Source organism: Dama dama, chromosome 22 (genome assembly GCF_033118175.1).
Source record: "Dama dama isolate Ldn47 chromosome 22, ASM3311817v1, whole genome shotgun sequence".
In the NCBI taxonomy this organism is placed as follows: Eukaryota; Metazoa; Chordata; class Mammalia; order Artiodactyla; family Cervidae; genus Dama; species Dama dama.
The window spans coordinates 54,463,219-54,485,538 of NC_083702.1; the positions used below are offsets into that span (position 1 = coordinate 54,463,219).

At 38.6% G+C, this 22,320-nt stretch overlaps 1 protein-coding gene across 4 annotated transcripts in view; it reads right to left on the reverse strand.

Annotated features, from left to right (window-relative positions):
• Positions 1-22,320, reverse strand: part of NR1H4 (nuclear receptor subfamily 1 group H member 4) — a 78,450-nt gene that overhangs the window by 44,772 nt on the left and 11,358 nt on the right. For 2 of the 4 annotated variants that reach the window (XM_061125550.1, XM_061125551.1), the window contains exons 2-3: positions 14,276-14,401; positions 13,362-13,499 (exon numbers count right to left, since the gene is read on the reverse strand). In XM_061125550.1, the coding sequence (XP_060981533.1) occupies positions 13,362-13,440 (79 nt within the window). In that variant the 5' untranslated portion in view covers positions 13,441-13,499; positions 14,276-14,401. Of the gene's footprint in view, positions 1-4,069; positions 4,226-13,361; positions 13,500-14,275; positions 14,402-22,320 lie in introns of those variants that run through there. The other 2 variants (XM_061125548.1, XM_061125549.1) reach the window with 1 other exon arrangement.

Sequence of the window (22,320 nt, forward strand, 5' to 3'; positions counted from 1 at the left end):
ATACAGTACCTGTGTGAAATCAATTTTGTTTCTTTCATGCCCAACTTATCTATATAAAACTAGTGCTGAGTCAGTATATCTGACAGTCAAACAGTTTTGGCAATGGTGCTTTGTCTTATGACCACAAAATGGAAGAATATAAAAATATGGAATTATTACAGAAAAAAGATAAAACATAAGCAAAATTTTGATCTATTTAGTAGTTAAATATGATTAAAATTCCTGGAGTGAATACAACTGAAAATAGTTAACAGCATTAAAATCATTAGTTTCACTTAGATTTATCCTCCAACCCATCTTACCCCTACTCAACTCCCCATTCCCACCCCCAGCCCCAGATTCTCTCCATCTACAGGTCCAGTAAGGTTAAGCAACTTGCCTGAAGTCACATAATCAATTAAAGAGAGAATGTTGATTCTCTAGAATATTAAGAAATGTATAGTTGTTTTCTCTTCAAAATTCCAAGATCTCTGAGCATTCTTTCAATAAATCTTTTACAAATCAAGAGACACCATGGAGTTCCAACTCAAGTCAAATCATGTTATCAGTATCATATCAATCTCTGGAATCATTTCAAATTAAAATGGAAAGCTTTCATAAAGACATCAATTCTACTATATGAAATTAATAAACAGGGTGATATTATGATAGCAGCACACACAGTATTATTAAATAACACCTTTATTCTCAAAGCACATCTACTTCTAGTATTTCATAGTGTTTCCACCAAATCCCCACAGAGTAGAGACAATAAATATGCAGGCAACTTACATTTAAAAAAAAAAAAAAATCCAGCATGAACACCATGCTCCAAAATAGTGGAACAAGAAGAACTTCCATGAACTGACTATAAGATCTTAAACAACTGCCTAACATTTTTCTGTTTTCTCCTGTAAAATGAGGCTACTACTGAGGCTATAGGAAGATAGCCTTCCTATCTCATAAGGTAGTTTTGAGTATAAGATACAGTTTCTGAGAAAAAGTTTTGGTAAGTTAAACACCATAAAGAGGCATGTTTGTTTCCTAAAGAATCCAGCAAAATCTTGATTCTAATAACAGTTAATTGATAGTTAACTAGTAAATATTAATATACATTAATCTGTTTTGAAATGTTAGCTATCTTTTAAATAAGATATATATATACATATATACATATATATACATATATTCTAATGACAGTTAATTGATAGTTAATTAGTAAATATTAATACACATTGATCTGTTTTGATATGCTAGCTATCTTTTAAATAAGATATATATATATATATATATACACACGTGTATATACGTATATATACATACATACATATATGTACATGTGTGTGTGTGTGTGTGTGTGTGTGTGTGTGTGTGTGTGTGTGTATCTCTCTCTTACAATTTGCTAAACACAGAACTGGGTTCTGAGAAGAAAACAGTGAACAAGACAGAAAAGAGACAGGAGAGGCCCCAGACTTTCTCTTGTTCGTGTGCTCGGGGTTGAAGGTATGTCAAGGGCTGGGATAAAACCAAATAAATGAATACAGAATTTTCTGACACAGCATGAGATGTTGAGAGGGCAAAGGTAGGTCAACTTTAGAGTTTACTTTCTGAAAAGGTAAATTTATTTCTGCTTTAATACAATTTATGAATGATTTCTTAAGAATCAGTTTATCAAGAAATAGGAGAATTTGGATTTCTTTACAATAGGAAATTTTCTGTGGGAGTTTAGGGAAGAGTTCTTAAATGGGAAGATTTGAATGGACTCCAGGAGAGCCTGAGACCCCCTGCAAAATGAAGAAACTTTTTCTGGGTAGAGAGCCATTTAGTAGCATTTAACAGTTTCTCTAAAGGAGTAGACCAAAGGGAAATTTCTGAGATGGAAGCCCTCTATAGCTTTCAACGTGTTAGCTGCTAACCATGTGGAATAGTGAACATTTGAAACATGGCTAGTGATAGGGAGGAAATGAATTTTTCATTTTCTGTAACTTTAAATAATTAAAATTTAAAATAGCCACGTGTAGCTAATGATGGCCACATCCAACAGCACAGCTCTAAGGACTTTGTGGCCAGAACCACTGGGTACCCAGATGGGAGAATCAGGTTCATGTGAGAAGGATGGCGCTTTTTCCTGAACCTGTAGTTAAGTGTTGATGAGCCCAATAAAGGGTTCATATTATATGCAGTTTTTCTCCCTGGCACAATGCTGACTCTGGTAAATGTTTCATGAATGGAAAAACTGCCTTCTTGTCCTTTCTTTGTTTCCTAACCCATGGTTCCTCAAGTAGACGATACGACTTGGTTTGTGAAATTGTTTGCCGTTCCTGGTGCCGGCCTTTGTGATGTTGGTACCTCTTCCCACCAAGTTTGTCAACCCGTTGCCTGCTCTGTGAAGCCTGACCCAGTCTCCCTAGGTAGAATTACTCTCTCCTCCCCTCTGCACACACTGGTACTGCACACTCAGAAGCATGTACCGTTGCTTCTGTTGGTTTACAGGCTCATGTTTCATGCTATATCATTTAAGGTGGTAGGACATAGGCATTACAAGCACCCTGCCATGCAGACAAATCTGGCTTCAGTTTACCTGCCACAAGCTAGATGTATGAACTTGGGAAACACTGAACTTCTTTAAGCTTCTGTTCCTTTCTAATAAAGCTAGGATAATCTAATACACTACTATGTATAAAATAGATTAACTAGGGAGAACCTACTGTATAACACAGGGAACTCTACTCAATGCTCTGTGGTGACCTAAAAGGGAAGGAAATCCAAAAAAAGAAGAGAAAAATGTATGCGTATAGCTGATTTACTTTGCTATACAGCAGAAACAAATACAACATTGTAAAACAACTATATGCCAATAAAAATTAATTTTAAAAAGGCTAGGACAATATAGTAATTGAAACAAAATATAGTACCTAGGTGAAAGGTTAAAGATAACCTAAGAAAAAGAACGTGAACTGCCCAGTGCCTGACTAAGCATAAACATTCAATACTTTTTTGCTATTGTTGTGGTTAGTCTGTGGACTTTTGGGGAATACATTAGATTACTATATATTATATTCCCTTTTTCCCTTTATTTGTAGCACCTTACACAGTGCCTGACACAGTTTAAATCTTTAATAAATGTTTATTAAATTGAAATGATGGGAAATTTGCTTCTCCGGCCTTCTATCTACTTTCCATTTCTAAATACAGTCTCAGTCATCGTTAAATAACGCATTTAACCAAAATAACATGCTGTGAAATCTACAATCCGAAATATGTTCAAAATTATAATTATTGTAAAAATGATGAGTTTCTCTAGCTGGAAATTCAAAAGGTAAGATTCTATTTTGAAAAAATAGGAAAACAGACTATTATTTATACTATCTATATTTTAATTATAATCTGTATTACAGTTCAGAGAAAACAAACATACCGGGTTTAATGCTGAACTCTTTACTCATCTGATTTTCCATTGACTATTGGGGGAAACCTGTTGTGAAACTGTTTCAATAAATTTTTTGGATCTCTTTTTATTTGTCTCACAACAACCCATAGTTTGAAATAAATCTTATATCATGATCCCTATACACACTTATACATATGTATAAATAATCTTAAACAAATTTCCATGAAATAACACTTATCCTTACCCCTGACTGCACTCTGATATTTCTACTATACTTATTCAATTCTAAATTTTTAATGCTGGTCACAAGTCACAAAATAGATGTCATGACCCACTAGGACCTAAGACTTGCCATTTTAAAAACATTGCATTCAACAATGTACTTTAAAATGTTTTTTCAAGTGTCCGAGGGCATTAATATTTTAGCTGCCTAGTGTTTAACTTGGAAGAACTGTGCCACTTTGACACCATATCCAGCGAAGAATTGTAGGGAAAGCACACTTAGATTTAATCTCTCTGAGATACTCACCTACCTCGAACCCTACAAAAGTCACCCCAGCCAGCTTTTCACCCATCTCTGGTTCTGACTGAGCCATCTTCGAGGGAGCTCTGTTGCTGAAATCTCAAGCAAAAGTCCCCCATGCTCCCTCAGTCCATTGGCAGAAGCTCCATCGCGAGCAGCTGTGAACACTCTCTTACCTTTGGCGGGCTTCACGCTCATCACTTCCATGGCGAATCCTGAAGACGTGTGGCTGTGACAAGGACTGATTTGGACTGGATTTTCTAACTCCTGAAACTGCATTACCATTCTTAGCTTACTCACAGCAACTGAAAATGAGACTAGGTGAGGAGTGACAGGGGCCAGAGGTTGTGCGGTTTACTGATTAACTTCATTACTGAGCAGAATATTTGTAAATGTTTATGGGAAAAGTCCTCGATGCCAAATCGCCTAGTAAGCTGGAAACCAGCCTCTTAGACAAACATTTGGGGGAGCACGTTCCAATTTAGGAATTTTCAGAGGATAGATTTTGGTTCAGTGGCTCTAAAAGTGGATTTGAGGGTCTAGTGCCATGTTCTATGTTTTGGCATTTGTTCCTCTCAAAAGGGTACAGAATGGTATAATTTTGTAACGTCAGGAAACATGAAAGCATAATACTGAACGGTGTGAGGCCAATTAATCTGGGTTTATACCCAGTGTTATGGGTAGAACTGTGTCCCCTCCCCACAGTCAGCAAGTGGAAGCTCTAACTCCCAGCTCCTCAGTATGCAACACTGTTTGGAGACCGGGTCTTTACAGAGCTAACCAAGTTAAAATGAGGCCATTAGATTGGTTCCTAATCCCATATGACTGGCGTCTTTATGCAAACAGGAAATCTGTATTTCAGACACAGAAGCTCAAAGAAAAGGTGATGCAAAAGACACAGGGAAACGTCATCTACAAGCTAAGAAGAGAGGCCAGAAACAGATCTGTCCGTTTCAGCCTTCGGAAAGAGCCAACTCAGCCTTGATTTTGAACTTTTAACCTCCAAACTGGTACAACAATACATCTGTCATCTAACCTGCCCAATATGTGGTATTTTATTACAGCAGCCTCAGCCAACTAATACATGCAGGCTCCCTTGGCACTCACTAACTCTATGGATCATAGACAAACCACTGCCTCAATTTTCTCATCTGCAAAATGGGACTGATAACCACACAAACTCAGAGAGTTATTATGAGGATTAAATCAAATAATATTTATTAAATGCTTAGCACACTGGGTGGCTACCCATCATCATTATATTGATATTTTCATTATTCAGCCTTGGACTCACAATGTAGGGTGGTTTGCTTCCTGAGTAAGAATAATTTCTGTGGCATAACCTGTGGATACCAAGCTTGTGACTGTGGGTTATTTTTTGGAAGGGAGGGCTTTAGAATAAGACTCAGTAGTTCTGGGGTTCAGCTCAGGGATAATGCAACCAGACAGATCAACAGATGGTAAAACATAGATAATAATTCCTGCCCTGCTTCCCTCGTGGACCTGCTGTGAAGATAAAATGACATAATACATATGAAAGCAGTTTTAAAAGGCAAACATGATCTATATAAACATAATAATCACTGCTAAGCCATTTCTACAACCTTTACAGGTTTACAAAGTGGCTCTCTATGCATTGGGCTTCCCTGATAGCTCAGATGGTAAAGAATCTGCCTGCAATGTGGGAGACCTGGGTTCGCTCTCTGGCTTGGGAAGATCCCCTGGAGGAGGGCATGGCAACGCACTCCAGTATTCTTGCCTGGAGAATCCCCATAGACAGATGAGTGGCAGGCTACAGTCCATGGGGTTGCAAAGACTGAGCGACTAAGCGCACGCACACACACACACACACACACACCCATTATCTCACCTGATTCTTACTTGCACACCTTGAGGAAGGTATTATTTCTGACGCCCACTATCTTTTACCTTGTTTTGCAGACTTGGAAAGGCAATTCAGTGAACTTATGTGATTTGTCTTAAGTTACCCAGCTATTAAGGGATGAAGCTAAGGCTCTAATCTAGGTCTTCTCACTCAGAGCCTTGAAGTGGAAAAGCTAAAGCACACCTGCCCTCACTGCCAGGAAAGAGTGATGGTTCCTGGGTGTACGTCAGTTTGCATTGCTCAATGTGGTATCACCACAAGAATCACCATTTGCAAAGCTGTTTTCAATCCTCAAAATAACATTTTTCCCCTGAAGGTCTGTGCTGTTTGAAACAGTAGCCACTGCCCACATATGGCTGCTGCTGCTGCTGCTAAGTCACCTCAGCCATGTCCGACTCTGTGCGACCCCATAGACGGCAGCCCACCAGGCTCCCCCTTCCCTGGGACTCTCCAGGCAAGAACCCTGGAGTGGGTTGCCATTTCCTTCTCCAATGCATGAAAGTGAAAAGTGAAAGTAAAGTCGCTCAGTTGTGTCTGACTCTTAGTGATCCCATGGACTGCAGCCTACCAGGCCCCTGCATCCATGGGATTTCCCAGGCAAGAGTACTGGAGTGGGGTGCCATTGCCTTTTCCCCATATATAGCTACTTAAATTTAAATTCAGTTCAGTCGCTCAGTCGTGTCCAACTCTTTGGGACCCCATGGACTGCACCCCGCTAGGCCTCCCTGTCTATCACCAAGTCCTGGAGTTTAAATTAATTTAATTCAAATTAAATTATAATTAATCCCTCAGTTACACTAGTCCCATTTTAAGTGATCAGTAGTGGTTACTGCATTAGACAAACTAAACCTACAACATTTTTTATCACCACAGAAATTTCTACTGGACAGCACTGTTGCAGATGCTGTACTTGGGAACAATGAGAATGATATGCCAGTTGTGCCAAATGGAGGCATTAGCTATGATGCCATAAAAAAGGGAAGTCCAGAGCAAACTCTAGCAATGATTTTCTGAGAACTATCCTTGAGAAAAGACTTGACCAACAGTCTCACTTCTCCACTGAGAAGGTGAATAGGAGTGTTCTCTTAGCCTGAATCCTTATTCATCCAAATCTGATTTCCTGGTCTGGACTATACTTTGGTTGTCTACTCACTATCTATGGAATCTTAGCAGATTATTTAACATCCTTAGATCTCTATTTTCTCATCATCAAAGGGGGAATAGTAATGGTATCTACCCTATAAAAGTGTTATGAGAATTAACATTAATAGCAAATAGAGTATTTACAATGGGCCAGGCATTCCTCTGAGAATTCTTTAAATGAGATAAGTAACTCGCACAAAGTTAAGTAATCTGCCTATGACCTCATACCAGTGATATGGGACTGGCATAGATGGGATTGAATGCAGAATCCACTAACCAATCGAAAATGTGCTTCACATGATGCCTGACATGTAGAAAGGGCTCAAGAAACGGCAGTGGTTATGATCACATTTTTCTTTTTTAACCACTGTAAATGTATAAATTTGCAGCCTGATCTCATAGTCAACCTTTCTCAGTTTTGTTATCCTGAGAGCCCTTGAGACCTATTTCTTAGCCTGCAAGGTTGAGAGCCAGGCCTTTGATGGTAATGGATTCACCAACTAGCTGGTCAGCCGGTACCTCACTGCATGCCTCTTCCAAACGATGCATGCCCTATCTAAAAGAAGCAGTCGTTTATTAAAAAAAAAAGAAAGAAGAAGCAGTCATTTATTTTGTAATAGGGAAAGGTTCTACTGATATTCATTTTCCTTCTCCCATTTCTTAACCTTATAACAACAGTACGAGATCAGAGAATTCTGGGAGAGGAAAAAACAAAGCCACAGTGAATTAATAAAAATCTTAGAGACTGCTTCAATCTGTGGAAGAGATACGGGTAATAAAAGGTAGTAACAAAATATTTAAATAAGGCTAAAGCAAAGCTCCATTTTGTCTGAGACAATGGTATCTTTCCATCTTCTGGAAACTTTCAGCTTTGATTCACCCACCAGGTCAGAACTATATTGACTTGTGTTAAACTAAGTGAGATGGAAAAAGACTTGAAATCAAATGTCAGAAATATTATACAACATTGCATCTCAAGACCTTTAATTGTACTTTAAAACCATCTGGCTGGTTCTGCAACATCTGAAAGTTTCTTTTAAGCAAAAGACATAGGCAAGAACCAGATTTCAATAAAAATAAAGCTATACAGAGAATATGAACATCAACAGCTGAGAAAAGCATAACATAATGAGAAGTAGCTAAAGGAAATGAAGTGTAAGTGGATAGGATTATTTAGGATCTGACCTCCTGTGACTTGCTGGACCTCATTCATAATGGGGCTTTGGAAACACTGTTAGAAACAATAATAAAAGTAACACAAAAATGTAGATTCCATAGCTGTTGTTAACAATGCTGTAATGCCAACCTGAGATAGAACATGTTTTTTTTCCTTAGAACACCCAGAAATTTAGCTTGATACTGTTGGTTTCTGTTGGCTCCTTGAAAATTCTTAGCACTCAACAATGTTAAGATCAACAGAATTTCCTCCATTTAATAAGTAGAGTGGTGCTTATCATTCCAACAGTTTAAATAATAACAACTACATTTCAAACCCTGGAGGAGCTATACTGCTTTATGATGCCTTCAGATTTACAGGACACTTTCCCACACAGTCATTCAATCCTCCAACAAGCAGTGAAGTGTTATTATTAACCCCAATTTACAGGGAAGAAAACTGAAGTTCAGAGTCTCAACTGCCTCTGAGACTTTATTTCTTTTAATTTCATCACTTATTTCCACTCACACTCATTGAACTTTTCCCAGTAACACCGGGCTAAAGAAACTGGATTCATCGTACTTGAAATAGTTGGTATGGGAACATAAGATTTGCAGTGATGTGGATGAGCCTAGAGTCTGCCATACAGAGCGAAGTAAGTCAGAAAGAGAAAAACAAATCTTGTATATTAGCACATATACATGGAATTCTAGGATAACTGTACTGAGTAACCTATTTGCAGGGCAGGAATAGAGAGGCAGATATACAAAATGGACACGTGGACACAGGTTGGGGAAGGACAGGGTAGGATGAGTTGCGAGAGCAGAACTGACATATATATATATACTACCATGTGCAAACAGATAGCTGCTTTGGAATCTGCTGTATATATAACACAGAGAGCTCAGCTCAGGGCTCTGTGATGATCTAGAGGGGCTGTCGTGGGGAGTGGGTTAGAAGGAGGTCCAAGAGGGAGAGGATATATGTATGCATATAGCTGACTCACTTTGTTGTACTGCAGAAATAAACACAACATTGTAAAGCAGTTATACTCCAATAAAAAAGATTGTACGTTTTCTTGCTTATTCTGTGCTATAAGAATGGTTTTCTATTTTCTGAGTCTTTCAAACTCTGTGATTTTTTTCTTTAGTTCTTAAACCACAATTTGCTAAAAGAAGACAGATTTTAATTGACATGTCACATTCTACCCTATTTATTATGTCAGACCATGGGAAGCTGTGGACTTTGTCATTATTACCTTTTATTATGTACTAATTGCATAAGACTCTGCCTTCTTCATTCATCAGAGAAGCCTCTCTTAACCCACTCAAATTAATCTTTGACCAAGTTTCCTGGCTTTTGGAATCTCCCAAAGGAAAGGAAACTTGTCTTTTTTAGGTCACCATGCCCTTCCATCCTGAGTCCTGTGTATGGATTGAGTTACCAATGAGCTGGATCCCCATGTGGATTTGTGAGGCAGGCCTGGCCACAGAATGAGTTAAAGGATCTTACAAGGTGATTCCAGACCCATCTCTGTAACTCTGTTTCTTTCTTTCTTTTCTACAAGGTCCAACCTAAGAAAAGAGAACTATAGAACAAACGTATACCATTCCCCCACCCCATCTTAGCTTTCCTTTGAGTATTCCGACTGATCTGGTAGCGGGGGAATCCCATTAGCACTGTGTGGCAGCCCCTCTGGTGACGGTGCACACCCTTGGCCCACCTCTCATTTCAGCTGTAGCTGGAGCAGGCGGTCATGCAGAAGCTCGGACTCACTTCACACCGGCACCTGTCCTTTCACGAGCAGGCTGCACATCTCTGCTTTTTGCCCAGAGCTTCTCCAAGGCCACAGCAGACCACACGGCCTGATTGCACTGGGAGTAGCAAAAGCACAGCTCAGAAGTGCAGTGACCCTCAACCAAGGGGAGCCAGAGGTCAGTTAATAACTTCTCCAGTGCCTGGTGCCTCGGTGGACAATTCTCTCTGCTTCTCCCAGTGCAATCAGGCTCTCCTTGCCCACAGCAGTGATCTCTATAATTCACCTCATCTTAGTTTTTCCTCCTTCCTTGTCTTATCACCCCAGTGCTTGGCTTCTGCTCCCTAGGATCATCTCTCACATGAAGTCTGCACACAATCCTTGCTTCAGGCTCTGCTTTTCAGGGTAACCATTTATATAGATGGAAAGGCTTCCCCTTCTCCTTAAGCAAAGCCTTCTAGAGGGGCCCACAGTCCTCTCTGGAAGCAGCTGAAAGGCCTCATTCACGAGATCATTAGTGTATCCACAGTCCATTAGTGAGTGTTCATCAGTATTTGTTGAGTAACATTTATATTACTTTCTCAATGTCTTAAATTAAATGTCAGTGCCTTGGGATTTAATTATGGCCTTTTGGGTGAACTGCAGGAAGGGGGACCATGCCCAGGACCACCTTAAAAGTCACATCATATGTCAGGTGAGTACCACTGAGTCCAAGTTGCCAATTCCTCACACGACAACTGTAGAGATTTGAGGACTTGAATTCTAGGGGTCCTAGAATTCCCAGCCTAATAATCTCCTTTTACCAATGTTGGTTAATGGAAATATGGGGTCCAGAGCCAGTTCTCTAGACTCTTTGAACTTTCCTCAATAAAAATGAGAAGACAAAGCCCTTCCAAGTCATTCTAGACTTTGGACCTTTGCATTTACATTTCCTCTACCCAGAATACTTCTTCAGATTAAGACTGTCTTTTTTAGCTCAGTTGTCAACTCCTCAGAGGCCTCCCCTGACCACACAAGTTAGAGCAGCCTCCTTCTTCCAGTTACTATGACATCACCCTCTTTTGTTGTTTCCACAGCACTCACCACTACCTGATTTTATTTCATTTATTTATTCCTTTGCCAGTTTCTTGAGAGTTTACTCTCCACTAGGATCTTGCCTGTCTTATTTCCTGCTTTATTCCAACATCTAGCACATGGTCAGTGTTCAATGTCTAGATGGAAGAAATTATAGCCATCCATATGCAATACCATAAACTTCAGTTGCTCTTGTTATAACAACACGATGGCTGGTTTTCAGTACATAGTTAGACCATAGGAAAAGAGTCCAGCTCTCCAGTTAGTTGAGCCTGTGAGTTAAACTTCTGAATTTTGGGCACATCTCAAGATCTACAAGTGGTGACTTAGGTATTGTGGGCTACTCATCCATGAGCCACAGTCTTTTCCTTGGTGCTCTGTACCCTAGGCTCAGAGTGGGAGGTCCAGAGAATGCATCAGTGTCATCAAGACACGAAAGAAGATGGGCAGGAAGAATAACAGAATGCTTTTCATCCTCCCCTTCATCAGACTTTGCTTAGGTATGTTGAACACAGTGAGACGGAGGCCCTGAGGGAAAGGTATGTGGGAGAAAAAAAAACCTTAGACCCGGCTCTAGAACTTAATAGAGAAGATTGAAGAGTAAGAGCCATGCATTGCAGCTTATGCATTTTGTGCTATGTATTCTAAGAAACATTACAGAAAGTGTTAGGAAACTGGATAAGGATATGGTCCTGCAAAGAAGAGATGAGGAAAGAGCACCACTGAAAGAAAGCATGAATCACAATGCTTCTATAAAAATCATTTTCAGATGTTTCTAACTTGACAGCTCCTTCACAACTTTTTCTCTATCTACTTACCTCTTTTTCGCCTCACCACCACTCAGGTCAGCTTTCAATCTGATGAGCTTGCTTAAAGTGGACTAGTTTGTAAGAAAAATCTTAACAGTTTCCTCTTGATGTATATACAAATTAAAGCTGGATGGATTTCTTTAACAATGATGACATCAGAGTTTAGATTTGGAGATCTTAACATGCAGTCATAAAATTTCAGAGCAGGAAATGGAGTCTATATGTGAAAAAAATCATCTCAAGTGCAACTTTCCTTACTCTATGATCTGCACCTACAGCTGTAATCATCCTATGAGTTCTGATGAATAGATATAATACTATAAAGATATCTATGCATTATATTTTTAAGGATCCATAGAAGGGTAGGCTGGAAGCAAATGGTCAAGTGTCCAGACATGGAGGTCTATGTCCCACTGCTCTTGACTGTATCCACAGGATGAAGAAAAGCCAACTGGAAGGAATAAGATGTAGCAAGTATGTCTGAGAACTGGCATTTCATAAATAATTACTGCTGCCTTTAGTTCTCTGCGAGTTACTGATAAACATCTTTCCCCCTTAAACCTCTTTTCTCCTTCCCTACTATTATTTAATGTCTGAGTGTTACTTATTAAGTAGATACTAGGATTAATAAAATATAGTCACTGCCCTTAGATGCTCTTAAACTGAATGGGGGCAGGTAGTCATGTAAAGGGATAATAATGACCCCTTCTTGGAAATGACCTGATAAACCACTTCACACTAATGCTAATGACTAGTAGGTAATAGTATAAGCTATTGATTAATATCTTCCAGGGATTTCTGCAACAAAATAGGGGATGGTGCCTTAACACATTGAATTTTGTGTAACTTCAAGTGTTTGCATTCTCACTATCATCATCAATCATGGGTCATATTTCAATATAGCGTAAAAAACTGCGAGTATCCAAGCCTCCCAGCAGAGTTACAAAGCAGAAGGGAACCTATTTTAAGAGTGGTAGAAAGCTGCTCTACCCCACCCAAAATACTGCCCCTGCCAACATTTTGCTGATGTTCTCAATTCAAACTCTTTATAATGAGGTGTTTTTTTTTTTAATAAATGCATAACGTGGAGCAATAGATCATTTTATGGTATCATCTAGTTACAGATCTACTGAAAACAGCTTAGTACAATTTGTGCTCAACCCAGTTTAAATGACTAATCCTGACAGTGTGCCATATCTCCCCCAGTACCGGAAGAAGGGCGGAAAGGAAACGCAGCACGGAGCTGTAATCTAAGTAACCTCAGCCTTTAATAGGTATAATATTAAACCGTAGGAATCATGATTTCATACTTTAGTACATCCTATAATAATATTAGAATTAGCCCTAGACAGAAATGTATTTCTACTCCCAGCTCTGTTAATTATCTAGCCTCGTGGCCTTGGACAAGTCACAAAACTCTCTGACTCTTGCAGTTCTCATCTATAAAAAAGACTATTACATTCAATGAATCCAAGGTCTGATCTATCTCTAACCTTGCAGAGTAGCTAATGTCTATGGAGTACTTGGAACAAAAAAATTTTCTGGACTCTCTCTGGACTTATCAGTTAAGTTTTTTTCCTTTTGTATGTCCAAATTGCAGTTTGTTTGTTTTTTTACTAATATTCGAATGAACTTGACAACTTACCAAATAAATTGTCAGAAAGAGAAAAATCATCTGTGGCAGGTAAGTGGGAGTGTTCAATGAGATTCATTTTTGATCCCATCCAAACTTTTCTACTTGAGAATGTATTACTTTCGTTATGGTGGTCTTCAAAAAAATCCCCTGAAAGGTAAATAAATACATAGAGTGTTGGGGAGGGTGGGGAGATGATTAAGAAAGAGAAGGAGAGACAGAGCAAGCTAATTTTAACAAGCACAAAAGACTCCATTTGTAGACATTTTATTGTAGCTTTTCCTTACATGTCTTTCCTTGATAATTACCATTTTTACACTCATTTGGACTTATAAATGTCTAAGACATATGCTTTCCGAATAGATACTCTCTAATTTATCTTGGAAAATACCATATGTTTTCATTTGTTTTCAGCACTTGGAGATTTGGGCAAGATATGATGATATTTTGGATATGTCTATTTTATGCATAGAAAAAACAAAAACAAATATAAAAGCCTTGATTAAAAATGGGGTGAATCAATAATTTATCTTAAATTTTACACTGAAGATGAACAGGTCTTTGCAAGACACAAAAATGATTTCAGATCACTTCTTACCAGAATTTTTCATTTTCTTTTTTTGGCTGTACTGTGCAGCTTATAGGATCTTAGTTCACCAACCAGGGATTGAACCCACACCCCCAACAATGAAAGCATACAGTCTTATCAACTGGACCACCAGGAAATTCCTTGGAATTTTCTTAAGTTGAGTAGGCATCATATTAGCAGATAAAAAATTCAGAAGATGTTCACCCAAGATCTTTATTTTTGCCTTTTAGAGAAAATTTAAGGGGCTTACATTTTCATTCTCATGGTCTACTTTGTCATGTATTTAATCTAGGGTAAAAGAAGCTATGGCAAGAAGAAAAATAGTGGTAAGTCTCACCCAAACGTCTGAAGTTTCATCCTGAGAAGATGTCCAGGGTATATCCAAAAGCCCAAGAGATGCAGTGTTCACTTTTACCTATATTTCTAGTTCTTCCTTCCCTCCTTCCAATATGTCTTCTACCCCCTGAAAAAGTAATGAAAAAAGTTGAATAACGAAAAGGTATGTTCTCAGAACACTTTTTCCAAGGCCATCTTCTGAGGATGGTTTTTAAACTCTTAATCCTGTCTTTACCAAGAAATCATTTCATTTACAGATAACTACTTATATTTACAACTCAGAAAGAGAATACAGGGGGTTTGTTGGGCAAATATTTATTTCATTAGAACTTCCTTACTATTTACAGCTCTCTGTTTCCTCCTCACTCAGCAAGATGTTCCAGATCAAGCAGAAGTGACAGTTCAAGCAGATATTTGGTTGCTGGTAAGGTAGTCCACCAGACTACATTTGTTGTATGCAGTCATTTATTCATGTTTTCAACAAATATTTATTGAGGAATTATTCTGGAATAAGCTCTGTGCTGGATCGTTGAAAATAAAATAACAGTAAAAATATCATCCAAGATCTTTGATATCAAGCTTAATGAGGAATAGAGACATTAAAAAACAATCACAGGAATACACAGGTGATTACATGTTGTCTTGAAAGCTGCTGATGAAGGCATAGATGAGGATGTTATAGTGGGGACCAGCCTGTATTAGATTCAAGAGGCCTTCTCACCACCCTGAAGTCAGGAGGGAAAGGGGTGTGAAAAGGAGTCAAGATAGGGAAGTAGCTGGAGGAAAATGTGTGATTTTGAGGGCAATTTTTAAAGACAAGCAATAATGAGAAAACAGAAAGAGAAATTAAGGAAACAATTCCATTCACTATTGCAATGAAAAGAATAAAATACTTAGGAATATATCTACCTAAAGAAACAAAAGACCTATTTATAGAAAAATATAAAACACTGGTGAAAAAAAATCAAAGAGGACACAAATAGATGGAGAAATATACCGTGTTCATGGATCAGAAGAATCAATAGAGGGAAAATGAGTATACTACCCAAAGCAATCTATAGATTCAATGCAACCCCTATCAAGCTACCAACGGTATTTTTCAGAGAACTAGAACAAATAATTTCACAATTTGTATGTAAATACAGAAAACCTAGAATAGCCAAAGCATTCTTGAGAAAGAAGAATGGAACTGGAGGGATCAACCTGCCTGACTTCAGGCTCTACTACAAAGCCACAGTCATCAAGACAGTATGGTACTGGCACAAAGACAGAAATATAGATCAGTGGGACAAAATAGAAAGCCCAGAGATAAATCCACTCACCTATGGACACCTTATCTTTGACAAAGGAGGCAAGAATATACAATGGAGAAAAGACAATCTCTTTAACAAGTGGTGCTGGGAAAACTTGTCAACCACTTGTAAAAGAATGAAACTAGAACATTTTCTAATACCATACACAAAACACCATACACAAAAATAAACTCAAAATGGATTAAAGATCTAAACGTAAGACCAGAAACTATTAAACTTTTAGAGGAAACATAGGCAAAACACTCTCCGACATAAACCATAGTAGGATCCTCTATGACCCACCTCCCAGAATATTGGAAATAAAAGCAAAAATAAACAAATGGGACCTAATTAAAATTAAAAGCTTCTGCACAACAAAGGAAACTATAAGCAAGGTGAAAAGATAGCCTTCAGAATGGGAGAAAATAATAGCAAATGAAACAATGGACAAACAATTAATCTCAAAAATATACAAGCAACTCCTGCAACTCAATTCCAGAAAAATAAATGACCCAATCAAAAAGTGGGCCAAAGAACTAAGCAGACATTTCTCCAAAGAAGACATACACATGAAAAGATGCTCAACATCACTCATTATCAGAGAAATATCATTATCAGAGAAATACAAATCAAAACCACAATGAAGTACCATTTCACTACAGTCAGAATGGCTGCTATCCAAAAGTCTACAAGCAATAAAATGCTGGAGAGGGTGTGGAGAAAAGGGAACCCTCTTACACTGTTGGTGGGAATGCAAACTAGTACAGCCACTATGGAGAACAGTGTGGAGATTCCTTAAAAAACTGGAAATAGAACTGCAATATGACCCAGCAACCCCACTGCTGGGCATACACACTGAGGAAACCAGAATTGAAAGAGACACATGCACCCCAATGTTCATTGCAGCACTGTTTATAATAGCCAGGACATGGAAGCAACCTAGATGTCCATCAGCAGATGAATGGCTAAGAAAGCTGTGGTACATATACACAATGGAGTATTACTCAGCCATTAAAAAGAATACATTTGAATCAGTTCTAATGAGGTGGATGAAACTGGAGCCTATTATACAGAGTAAGTATAGAAGTAAGCCAGAAAGAAAAACACCAATACAGTATACTAACGCATATATGTGGAATTTAGAAAGATGGTAACGATAACCCTGTATGCGAGATGGCAAAAGAGACACAGATGTATAGAACAGTCTTTTGGACTCTGTGGGAGAGGGCGAAGGCAGGATGATATGGGAGAATGGCATTGAAACATGTACATTATCATATGTGAAATGAATCGCCAGTCCAGGTTCAATGCATGATACAGGGTGCTCAGGGCTGGTACACTGGGATGACCAGTGGGATGGAATGGAGAGGGAGATGGGAGGGGGGGTTCAGGATGGGGAACACATGTACACCTATGGCAAATTCAAGTCAATGTATGGCAAGACCAATACAATATTGTAAAGTAAAAGAAATAAATCAATTAATTTAAAAAATTAAAAAACAAAAACAAAAAAATAAAGACAAGCAATTTCAGGTCACATCTAGAATATACCAGAGAGATTGAAGAAACAGGAGAGAGTGGCTCTTGAGAAATGATACAAGCTGTGTCCACTGTGGGACTGCAGACATACCTGAGTCCAGCTGGTGAACCACTGGCCTGGCCCTACCAAAGTCTACTGTCCAATAAGCCAAGAGGCTTGTTAGGAGAAAACTCATCCTAAAGTTAGAGGGAACCAGGAACCATGATCTTCACCTCAAAGTAAAGCCTCAGTCCTTAGAGGAATGTGTAATCCTCAATGTGGCACAGTGTTTGACCAACCTGTATTAGATTCAAGAGGTCTTCTTGACACTCTGAGGTAAGAAGGGAGAGGGGTATAAATAAAGATGAGTCTGGAAATATTGAACTGTAAGATAGAACTTCCAAAAGAATGAAACGGAGGAGAGAGCTCATCTCACTTCCATCCTCACCTTCAAACAACTGCAACATATCATAATCACAGAAGCTTTGACTCCAAGGGGACTCTGGGCCTTTCTGGGGCATCTGTGAAACAGTGGTACCATCTAGGTATCACCATAACCCATGGAAACGTGCCCAGCAGAGGAACTGTGACCATTTGTTGGGCACTGCTTTCCCCCATGAACACAAAAAGTAACAGAAGCAGTGGCCAGAGTAGACTTGATGATGAACGAACATAAAGAGATCCCAGGGCATTCTTAAAACATCTGCAGGGAGAGGAGGGCTTTGATAAGGAACTAGAAGTCCTGAGGAGTAAACCAGTAAAAGTTCAGTTGTCACTACTGATGGGACCACATTCATACTCATATGCTAGCTGTGTGTGTGCGTGCTCAGTTGTGTCTGACTCTTTGTGACCCCGTGGACTATAGCCCGCCAGGCTCCTCTGTCCATGGGATTTCTCAGGCAAGAATACTGGAGTGCGTAGCCTTTCCCTTCTCCAGGGGATCTTCCCAATCCAGGGATTGAACTTGCATCTCATCCCTGGTAGGTTGATTATCACTGAGCCACCTGGGAAACCCCTGGTTAGCTAACAACAAAAATCTCCCAGAATCCAGACAGTTGACTAAGTCTGCTCAAATCAGGTCTGTTGGTTATGATTTCTGAAGGGGGTTAGTACAAAGGAAACTCTTTAATTTTTGAAATGGTAACATAAGCATATGGCAAGCAATTCAAACACTATACTGAAAAATAAGTCTTCCTTGAGTTCTGTCACTCTTTTCCCTTACCACCAGAGCTGGTTTCTTGTGTATCCTTCTCATACTGTACCCACTGTTAGCATAAAGGGCCCCATACCTTAAACTGGAGTATGGCAAACTACTGCCTGTAGGCCATGGCTGGCCTACCACCTGTTTTTGTAAAGCCTGTGAACTAAGAATGGTTTTTACATTTTCATATAGTTGGGAAAATATCAGAAGAAAGAAATTTCATGACATGAAAATTATATAAAATTCACATTTAAATGTTCATCAACAAAGTTTTATTGGCTCACAGACACATTCATTTGTTTCTGGACAATCTATGGTTTCTTTTTCCCTGCAATGGCAGAGTTGAATAGTTGCAACACACACTGTATGACCCACAAAACCAAAATTTACTATCTAGCCCCTTTGTGGGAAAAGATTGTTTCCTCCTGCCTTATATAAAGAATAGAAGAAAAATTTAAAAATCAAAGTAATATCATAGTAAACTATGAATAACTATAATGAGTACCTTGGGGATGTGACCCCACTTAATTTTATACATATCATGATAGTAGACTTCTCTTTGCCTCTTGACAGATCCTTCCTGGGTTTGGCAGCTTTAGTCTTAATTATCCTGTGATTTAATGAGCACCTTCCATGTACGACAAAGGTCCATATTGTCAAAGCTATGGTTTTTCCAGTAGTCATGTATGGATGTGAGAGCTGGACCATAAAGAAGACTGAGTGCCAAAGAAATGATACTTTCAAACTGTGGTGCTGGAGAAGACTCTTGAGATCTTGCACAGCAAGATCAAACCAGCCAATCCTAAAGAAAATTAACCCTGAATATTTATTGGAAGGACTGATCCTGCAGTTGAAGCTCCAATACTTCAGCCACTTATGCAAAGAGTTGACTCATTTGAAAAGACCCTGATGCTGGGAAAGATTGAGGGCAGGAGGAGAAGGGGGTGACAGAGGATAAGATGTTTCGAATGAATCATCAACTAAATGGACATGAGTTTGAGCAAACTCTGGGAGATAGTGAAGGACAGGGAAGCCTGGTGTGCTGCTGTCCATGGGGTCACAAAGAGCTGGACACAACTGAGAAACTGAACAACAAAAACTACATCTGAAGCATTTAGCAAATGTTTCCACACATCTGTGTCTTCCTTTCTCCAATACTCTTCCTTTTCTTTGGGGGAATTGCTTCACAATAGGAGAATATCTCCCTGGAAGATCTAAGAAAGATCGTAGCTCTGGAGTCTTTTTTCCTCCTTGATTTCTCTCTTCCATACAAGGAGTCATTTTATAGGTTGAGAATAAGAAAATGAATATTCTCTACCTTAGTGACCTTTGAATTTTGCTTGCTTACCCCCAAAAATGAAATTTTAAAAAAATGATATGCTCCCTCAACACATTTTTGGGTTGGCATCTAAAGTTTTTTACTAAAAAATAAACTAGTTCAAAAACTGTAATTGCTGATATATTGCAAAAATTGACATTTTTACATGTTATTACATCACTCAAATCTCTTCAATTAAATCTAAATACCACAGCAACTTAATAATCTTCTTCATCATTCTAAGAAATACAAGGAAATGTTCTTTAAATATTGGGAAAAAAACTTAATCATCCCTGTCCTTTTTTGAGTTCCCACTGCATTACACTACACTGCAGAATTTTATCCTAACGTATGGTTGAATGTCTATTACTGAATATTCTATCATATTTTCTATAACTAAGTTTTGTATACAAATTTGGATTAAAAAAATTTCTCATGAATTCAGTATTTTAAATGTTTAGACAAATTTTTTCTGGAGTAAGTTTATTACTAGCTATTCATATTGGTGCTTAGTAGACTTTCTCTACAAATAGGGTGGCTCACCCTCTGTGTTCCAGAGCACAAATGGAGGCAACCATCTGGTGTGGAGGAAAGAGTGCGCAGATGAGGAAGGAAGACGCCACTGTTGGGTGACAGCCAGCGCCAGCACTGGCAGAGCACACACACCAGGGGAACACCTTCTTAGAAATACAGGTAAAGGTTCTGGCTAATAAAGAACGTTGAACAACTGCAGAGAGAGCACCTAAGCATCTCTGAAGTTAGTGATAAAATCCCTGCTAACAGAAAGCCATCCTTTCTATTCAGGTGAATTCATGCATGTATCAACACACAAAGCATTAAGTTAGGAATCGCAGCAGATAAAGAAAAATACCTTCTCTACCTTCATGCACTATTTTCCTGAAAAGCTGTTACAATTTATTTTTCAAATGAAAGCATTTTTAAAATAAAGAGGTCATTGCTGAAAATTCAGACAATAGAGAAAAGTATTTACAAAATGCCAAGTGGCATTCTATAATTTTGCTCCAATTTACACTCGTCCCAGCAGTGGATCTGGGTGCCTGACTCATCACACCTTCATTGGCATTACTTGCTCCCACTTCAAACATTCTTTTCTAATGTGCCAGTGACAAATTCTATCCCACTCTATTAAATTATATTTCCTTGAATATAAAGAAGTTGAAAAGAAATGTATTTTACATCATTATTGTCTGTATGTGATAGATATTTTTTATGTCCTTTGCACCTTTCTATGGAAGTTTGCTTTTTTTTTTTCACTTAGAGGAGTTCTTTGTATATTGAGTGTACTAGCATTCTGATATATTTATTACAAACATTTTCATTTGTCTTTTAATTATCTTTACTTGAAAAGATTTGCACTGTATGTAGTTAAATATATTAGATTTTTAAAAGCTTTTTAGTTTTAGTTTTTGGTACAGGGTGATTTTTCTGAGAATTGCTTGCTGAATACTTTTTTCCTTTTCCATTGATTTATAATTTTTCTTTTATTGAGACTGAATTTAGCTTCCCATTGATCAGATAGTTACATCCGCATCAAGATCATCCTTTCCTATTATTGTTCATTTGTTTTCAACTTTTTCTAAGATATTCTTACTTTCTTATTCTCTATGATAAATTATCACATCTTGTATCACATTCTTTAAGAAAAGTTTCTTTGGGAGTTTGATATGGTACCAAACCTATATATTTAGGTAGGAAGATTTATATCTTTATAATATTCAGTTTAGTCTTTTAGGGGCAAGTTGTGGCTTCATTTACTCAAACATGCTTTTATAACTCTCAATTTTGTACATTTTCTTTCATGTACGTCTCAACTTCTCCAGGAATGCATCCCCTATCATTTATCTTCCCTGCTCCTCATGTGGTCACTAATGATTTAAGTTCATCTGTCGTCTTCTCCACTATATTGTAAACTCCCAGCAGGCAGGAACCATAGCTATGCTCCTTTTGTATCCCTTCTCACAGCTAGCAGAGTTATGCATACACAGAAATAATATCTGTGGCCCAAGACAGATGTCAAGAGGGATGAAACATGAGAAGATTAGAATGAGGAGGGAAGGAATGGGAGTTTGGAATTAGCAGAGAGAAGCTATTATATACAGGAGGGAAAAACAACAGGTCCTACTGTATAACACAGGCTTTCCTTATGGCTCAGCTGGTAAAGAATCCGCCTGCAACGCAGGAGACCTGGGTTCAATCCCTGGGTTGGGAAGATCCCCTGGAGAAGGGAAAGGCTACCCACTCCAGTATTCTGGCCTGGAGAACTCCATGGACTGTATAGTTCATGGGGTTGCAAAGAGTTGGACATGACTGAGTGACTTTAACTTCATTGTATAACACAGGGAACTGTATTCAATATCCTGTGACAAACCATAATGGAAAAGAATATGAAAAAGAATATATTGAACATGTGTATATGTACGTGTGTATAACTGAGTCACCTTGCTCTACAGAAGAAACTAACACAACACTGTAAATCAACTAGTGCGTGTGTGCTCACTCAGTCATGTCTGACTCCTTGTGACCCTATGGCCTGTAGCCCACCAGGCTCCTCTGTCCATGGGATTCTTCAGGCAAGAATGCTGGAGTGGGTTGCCATTTCCTCCACCAGGGGATCTTCCTGACCCAGCGATTGAAAAAAAGAAAAAGAAGAAGACTAGAATGGAGAACCAGTGCTGATCTTTCATAGCTTCATCCA